The 7362-nt window shown below is 41.0% G+C and overlaps 1 protein-coding gene across 1 annotated transcript in view; it reads right to left on the minus strand.

Annotated features, from left to right (window-relative positions):
* LOC112075317 (integrin alpha-V) overlaps positions 1 to 1518 on the minus strand; it is a 34080-nt gene extending 32562 nt beyond the window's left edge. The window contains exons 1-3 of the mRNA XM_024142332.2: positions 1504 to 1518; positions 1244 to 1311; positions 608 to 755 (exon numbers count right to left, since the gene is read on the minus strand). Coding sequence (XP_023998100.2) covers positions 608 to 755; positions 1244 to 1311; positions 1504 to 1518 — 231 coding nt within the window. The remainder of the gene's footprint in view (positions 1 to 607; positions 756 to 1243; positions 1312 to 1503) is intronic.
* Between the last annotated feature and the right edge of the window lie 5844 nt (positions 1519 to 7362).

The following is a 7362-nucleotide window of genomic DNA, read 5'->3' on the forward strand; positions in this document are numbered from 1 at the left end:
CTTGATGAAGATGGTTGGTTAAGTTTCCACCTGACACTGCAGAAAAATCTATTCCATGTTTATATATTCCGATAGACACAGTATGTTACAGTGCCTGTTAGATATTGGGAGCATCCTGGGATGTGCTTTTGTACGTTATCGCTGTAAGAGAACGAGTTAGCTAGCATTCTCTAATAGTATGTTATCGCTGTAAGAGAACGAGTTAGCTAGCATTCTCTAATAGGATGTTATCGCTGTAAGAGAACGAGTTAGCTAGCATGCTCTAATAGTATGTTATCGCTGTAAGAGAACGAGTTAGCTAGCATTCTAATAGTATGTTATCGCTGAGTAATGGTCGCATTAGCTCCCCCTTGCTAATTCACAGTTATTTCCCTGCTAAAAGATGTATCACGAATCTACAGCCATCGATATATACTGTTGTCCTGCACATCTAATCTGCTTCCTTGTGTCTATCGTCAGAATAACCACCAATCAGCTGAGATCGCTGGCTGGACAGAACTTTGGTTTAAAAACACAACGCGAGAGAGTTACGAAGTACGATCACATCTGTTACATCTGGTGCCCGAGACCAGTCTAGTCGTCTTCACTGGCCTCTATTGTATTTTACCTCACTGTTGCGTACGACCCCAGTGAAGTCAGCCTGGGGAGGAAGGAAGACATGTAGCTCTGCCTCGTACGCCCCCTCTCCTCTGTTCTCCGCTGTCACCTCCAGGGTCAAGGGGTTATCATCTCCTATGTAGATCTCCTTCTGGTCACTGGGGAAGTCAGAGATCAGATTGACAGAATGGAGTTAAGACTATGGGAAAGTTTCCATAATTTTGCTATGCCAAAATTCCTAGGTTTGTCAGAAATCCTGGTTGGAGGATTGCCTCCCTGGTTATGCTCGCCTGATTACGGGAATCCTCCAATTAGGATTTCAGAAAACCCTGGGAAGATGTCTGGGATTTTGTAACGTTACTCAGTCAGGACAATCTCCTTCTGGTCACTGGTAGTAGAAAGAAAACCTTAATGGAAAAGTTAGGACCATCTCACAGATGCCTGATTCACACTAGATGGTCAACCAGAACATTACTGTGCCGGCTGAGATATTCTACATCACTTTGTCTTTTCCAACATGGTTTCAACAACTACGGTGGATGTGTAACCAGACCAAAAACAGCTCGACTTGGCTAGCTGTGATAGGAATGAATGAGGCATGAGATCCTGGAAGAGGAGTTAACTTAACAAGTGACGGAGCACTCACCTCACTACAGACAGCTTGAGGTCTGGCTTGCAGATGTTGTCATCTCCACAGTCCAGTAGGACATGGGCCTGAAAAACATTGTCACAAGCAGACAGTTTGTTTACCCAACAAACATGACCCACCTCTCCTTCTAACCATGTGACCCACCTCTCCTACTAACCATGTGACCCACCTCTCCTACTAACCATGTGACCCACCTCTCCTACTAACCATGTGACCCACCTCTCATACTAACCATGTGACCCACCTCTCCTACTAACCGTGTGACCCACCATCTCCTACTCAACGCGTGTGACCCACCTCTCCTACTAACCGTGGCCACCTCCTTACTACCAGTACCACTCTTATAACCATGTGGCCCCACCTCTCCTACTAAACCGTGTGACCCACCTCTAACCTACTAACCATGTGACCCACCTCTCCTACTAACCGTGTGACCCACTCTTCCTACTAACCGTGTGACCCACCTCTCCTACTAACCGTGTGACCCACCTCTCATACTCACCGTGTGCCCCACTGTCTTACTCCACCGTGTGACCCACCTCTCCTACTAACCGTCTATGATGGACCCACCTCTCCCTACTCACCGTGTGACCCACCTCTCCTCACTAACCGTGTGGACCCACCTCTCCTACTAAACCGTGTGACCCACCTCTCCTACTAACCATGTGACCACCTCTCCTACTAACCATGTGACCCACCTCTCCTACTAACCGTGTGACCCACCTCTCCTACTAACCGTGTGACCCACCTATCTACAAACCGTGTGACCCACCTCTCCTACTAACCGTTGTGACCCACCTTCTCCTTTACTAAGCGTGCTGACCACCCTCTCCTACTAACCGTGTGACCCCACCTCTCCAACTAACCGTGTGGACCCACCTCTCCTACTAACCATGTGACCCACCTCTCCTACTAAACCGTGTGGACCACCTCTCCTACTAACCGTGTGACCCACCTCTCCTTAACTAACCATGTGACCACCCTCTCATACCACTATGTGTTACTCGTATAACCTGATTCACAACAGTTACTGTCCTGTCCCAAATAGGCTCCCTACTCCCTATATGGCACACTAGTTTTGACCAGAACCCTTGGCACTATATAGGAATAGGGTGCCATTTGGGAGTAGACTTGAGTTAAAGACAGTATGTGTAAACTTGTTATGGAGATGTTGGTGGGGTAGTCTGCCTCCAGGATAAGGCAGAGAGGAGGCCGTGTCTTATCTGCAGCCTGCTGGTAGTCCAGGCTGACTCCATGAACACAGAGATGGTGGAGTGAATCTCTGTCCCGGAACTCAGAGTCATCCTGCCAGCAGCAAGGAGAGAGGGTTTAGAAGAACAAAGTCAACTGAGAGTCCGTTCCTGCAGAGCAAGGAGAGGGGGTTTAGTAAGAAACAAAGTCAATGGAGTCCTCCTGCAGAGCAAAGGAGAGGGTTTAGTAAAACAAAGTCAATATCATGAACACAATCTATATTCAAACTTGGGTTATATTATATCATGGAACACAATCTCAATATCAACTGGTTATATTAATCATGGAAACAATCTAATATCACTGTATATTATATCATGGAACACACTAATATCAACTGGTTATATTATTATCATGGAACACAATCTAATATCAACTGGTTATATTATATCATGGAACACAATCTATATCAACTGGTTATATTATATCATGGAACCACACTCCAATATCAACTGGTTATTTATATCATGGAACACAATCTAATTATCAACTGGTTATATTATATCATGGAACACACTATATCAACTGGTTTATTTAATACATGACACAATCTATATTCAACTGTTATATTATATCATGGAACACAATCTAATATCAACTGGTTAGATATATATCATGGAACACAATCTCCATATCAACTGGTTATATTATATCATGGAACCAACTTAATATCAACTGGTTATATATATTATTCATGGAACACCACTAATATCAACTGGTTATATTATCATATGCGAACACCACTGAATTATCACCTGTTTATTATTGATCGTGAGAACACCACTAATATCAAACTGGTTATAATTAGATCATTGGAACACACTTAACGATCACCTGGTTATATTATATCATGGAACACAATCTAATATCAACTGGTTATATTATATCATGGAACACACTAATATCAACTGGTTATATTGTATCATGGAACACAATCTTCTACAAAGGCAGTAACCTCAGCAGAGGCGCTTGCTTGTAAAAGCCTATGGCTGTGCAAAGGCATACCCTTGTTGTGTTAATTTAGCAGACAAGACACACKTATTTCCTGAGCCCTTATCACAGTCAAGACAGACGTATTTTATATGTAAAAAAAAACATGATGTAATATAACAAAATAAAATAGAACAATATTTTTTCCCATCTCGTATCTGGAACAGTTATTCCCAGAGTGATAATTTGAAACGGATCTCAATTTGGCGAGTTGAAAGACAATTTCTTCAGGGTTACAAACCAAAAATAATTTATTTTTATATACAGATTTTAAATTTTGTTTATTCTGCCTGTTCTTCAGACAGTGAATCACGTGACCGTGGCTTGCTATATAAACCAGGCAGGCAGGCATTAAGGCATTCAGTTACTGTTTTGATTGAACGTTAGAATGGGAAAAACAAGGTGACCTAAGCAACTTTTAGCAAGGTATAATCGTCGGTGCCAGTCATGCCGGATCCAGTATCTCAGAAATGGCCAGCCTTGAGTGACAGAGAGTAGTGCTGTAAACTCTTGGGTTACAGAGAATAGGCTGTAAACTCTAGCGGTTTACAGAGAATATGTGCTTAAACTCTAGGGTTTACAGAGGGAATAGTGCATGTAAACTCTAGGTTTACAGAGGTAATGTGCTGTAAACTCTTAGGGTTTACAGAGAATAGTTGCTGTGAACTCTAGGGGTTTACAGAGAATAGTGCTGTAAACTCTTGGGTTTACAGAGAATAGTGCTGTAAACTCTTGGGTTTACAAGAATAAGTGCTGCTAAACTCTTGGGTTTACAGAGAAATAGTGCTGAAACTCTTGGGTTTACAGAAGAAATAGTGCTGTAAACTCCCATTGGCGTCTACAGAAGAATATGCTTAAACTCTTGCGGTTTACAGAGAATAGTGCTTGGTAAACTCCTTGGGTTACAGAGAATTAGTGCTGTAAACTCTTGGCGTTTACAGAGAATAGTGCCGTAAACTCTTAGGCAGTTTACAGAGAATTAGTGCTGTAAACTCTAGGGTTTTACAGAAGCGAATAGTGCTGTAAACTTCTAGGGTTTACAGAGAATTGTGCTGTAAACTCTAGCTGTTTACAGAGAATAGTGCTGTAAACTCTAGGCGTTTACAGAGATAGTGCTGATAAACTCTAGGGGTTTACAGAGATAGTTGCTGTAAAACTCATAGGTTTACAGAGAATAGTGCTGTTAAACTCTAGGGTTACCACGAGAATAGTGCTGTAAACTCTAGGGTTTACAGAGAATAGCTGCTGTAAAACTCTTAGGTTTACTGAGAATAGTGCTGTAAACTCCAGGGTTTACAGAGAATAGTGCTGTAAACTGCTAGGGTTTACTGAGAAATAGTGCTGTAAACTCTTAGGGGTTACAGAGAATAGTGCTCTGTCAAACTCTAGGGTTTAACAGAAATAGCTGCTGGTAAGACTCTAGGCGTTTTACTGGATAAATTAGTGCTGTAAACTCTGGGTTTACAGAGAATAGTGCGTAAACTCTAGGGTTACAGAAATAGTGCTTGTAAACCTCTAGGGGTTACTGAGAATAGTGCTGTAAAACTCTTGGGTTTACAGAGAAATAGTTTTCCTGTAAACTCTTAGGTGTTTACAGAGAATAGTGCTGTAAACTCTAGGGTTACAAGACATAGTGCTGTAACTCTAGGGTTACAGTAGAATGTTAGTGCTGTAAACTCTAGGGTTTACAGAGAATAGTGCTGTAAACTCTTAGGGAAGTTTACTGAGAATAGTGCTGTAAACGCTAGGGTTGTACAGAGAATAGTGCCCTGTAAAACTCTTAGGTTTACAGAGAATAGTGCTGTTTAAACTCAGGGTTTACAGAGAAATAGTGCCCCTGTAAACTCTAGTTTACAGAGAATTAGTGCTGTAAAACTCTAGGGTTTACCAAGATAGTGCCCTTAAAACTCTAGGGTTTACAGAGGAACTAGTGCTGTAAACTCTAGGGTTTACAGAGAATAGTGCCCTTGTAAACTCTAGGTTTACAGAGAATAGTGCTGTAAAAACTCTAGGGTATTACCAGAGGAATAGTGCTGTAAACTCTAGGGTTTACAGAGAATAGTGCCTGGTAAACTCTAGGGTTTACAGGAGAACTAGTCCTGTAAACTCTAGGTTTACTGAGAATAGTCTGTAAAACTCTGAGGGTTTACAGAGAATAAGTGCTCGTAAAACTCTAGGGTTACTGAGAATAGTGCCTGTAAACTTAGGTTTACAGAAGAATAGTGCTGTAAACTCTAGGTTTACAGAGAAATAGTGCTGTAAACTCTACGGGTTTACTTGAGAATTAGTGCCCTGTAAACTCTAGTGGTTTACAGAGGAATAGTGCCTGTAAAACTCTAGGTTTAACAGAGAAATAGTGCCTGTAAACTCCTAGGGTTTACTGACAAATAGTGCTGTAAACTCTTGGGTTTTACAGAGAATAGTGCTGTTAAAACTCTAGGCTTTACCCAAAATAGTGCTTAAACTCTAGGGGTTTACAGAGAATAGGTGCTGAAACCTCTAGGGGTTTACAGAGAATAATGCTGCTAAACTCTAGGTACAGAAGAATAGTGCTGTAAACTTAGGGATTTACAAGAGAATAGTGGCATGTTAAACTCTAAGGGATTTTAACAGAAGTAATAGTGGCTGTAAACCTCTAGGGTTTACTTGAGAATAAAAAAGGCTTTGGTTAAAACTTTCTACGGTTTACAGAGAATAGTGCTGTTAAAACTCTAGGGATTTACAGAGAAATAGTGCTGTAAACTCTAGGGTTTCAGAAATGTCTGTAAACTCTAGGGTTTACAGAGAATAGTGCCTGTAAAACTCTAGGTTTACAGAGAATAGTGCCCTGTTAAACATCTAGGTGGTTTACAGAGTAACTAGTGCTGTAAACTTAGGGTTTACAGAGGAATAGGATGCTGTAAACTCCTAGGGTTTTACAGAGAATAGTGGCTTGTTAAACTCTTGGGATTTACAGAGAATAGTGCATGTAAACTCTTGGCGGTTTTACAGAGCAATTAGTGTTGTAAAACTCTTGCCGGTTTACAGAGTAATAAGTTGCCTGTAAACTCTTTGGAGTTTACAGAGAATAGTGCTGTAAACTCATAGGTTTTACAGAGAATCAGTGCTGTAAACTTCTTAGGCGTTACAGAGAATACGTGCCTGTAATAACTCTAGGGTCTTACAGAGAATAGTGCTGTGTAAACTCTAGGGTTTACAGAAAAATTAGTTGCCCTGCTAAACGCTTAGGGTACAGAGAATAGTGCTGTTTAAACTCTTAGGGTTTTACAGAGATAGTGCTGTAACTCTAGGTTTACAGAGAAATAGTGCTGTAAACTCTAGGCGTTTACAGAAATAGTGCTGTTAACACTCGTTAGGGTTTACAGAGGAATAGTGCTGTATATAACTCTAGGTTTACAGAGAATAGTGCTGTAAACTCTAGCGGTATTTACAGAAATAGTGCGTTAAACTCTTAGGGTTGTTATGAGAATAGTGCTGTAAACTCCTAGGAGTTTAACAGAGCAATAGTGCTGGAAACTCTAGGATGTTTACAGAGAATCAGTGCATGTAAACTCTAGGGTATTTACTGAAAATAGTTGCTGTAAAAACTCTTGGGTTTACGACGAATAGTGCCTGTAACTCTTAGGCGTTTACAGAGGAATAGTGCTTGTAAACTCTAGGTTACAGAGGAATAGTGACTGTAAAAAACTCTAGGGGTTGTACAGAGAAATAGTGCCTTGTAAACTCTAGGGTTTTACAGAGGAATAGTGCTGTAAACTCCTTAGGGTTTACAGAGAATAGTGCTAGTAAACTCTTAGGGTTTACTGAGAATTAGTGCTGTAAACTCTAGGGTTCACAGAGAATAGTGCTGTTAAACTCTGGGTTTTACAGAAAGC

The sequence above is a fragment of the Salvelinus sp. IW2-2015 genome, unplaced genomic scaffold (assembly GCF_002910315.2).
Source record: "Salvelinus sp. IW2-2015 unplaced genomic scaffold, ASM291031v2 Un_scaffold3083, whole genome shotgun sequence".
NCBI lineage: Eukaryota > Metazoa > Chordata > Actinopteri > Salmoniformes > Salmonidae > Salvelinus > Salvelinus sp. IW2-2015.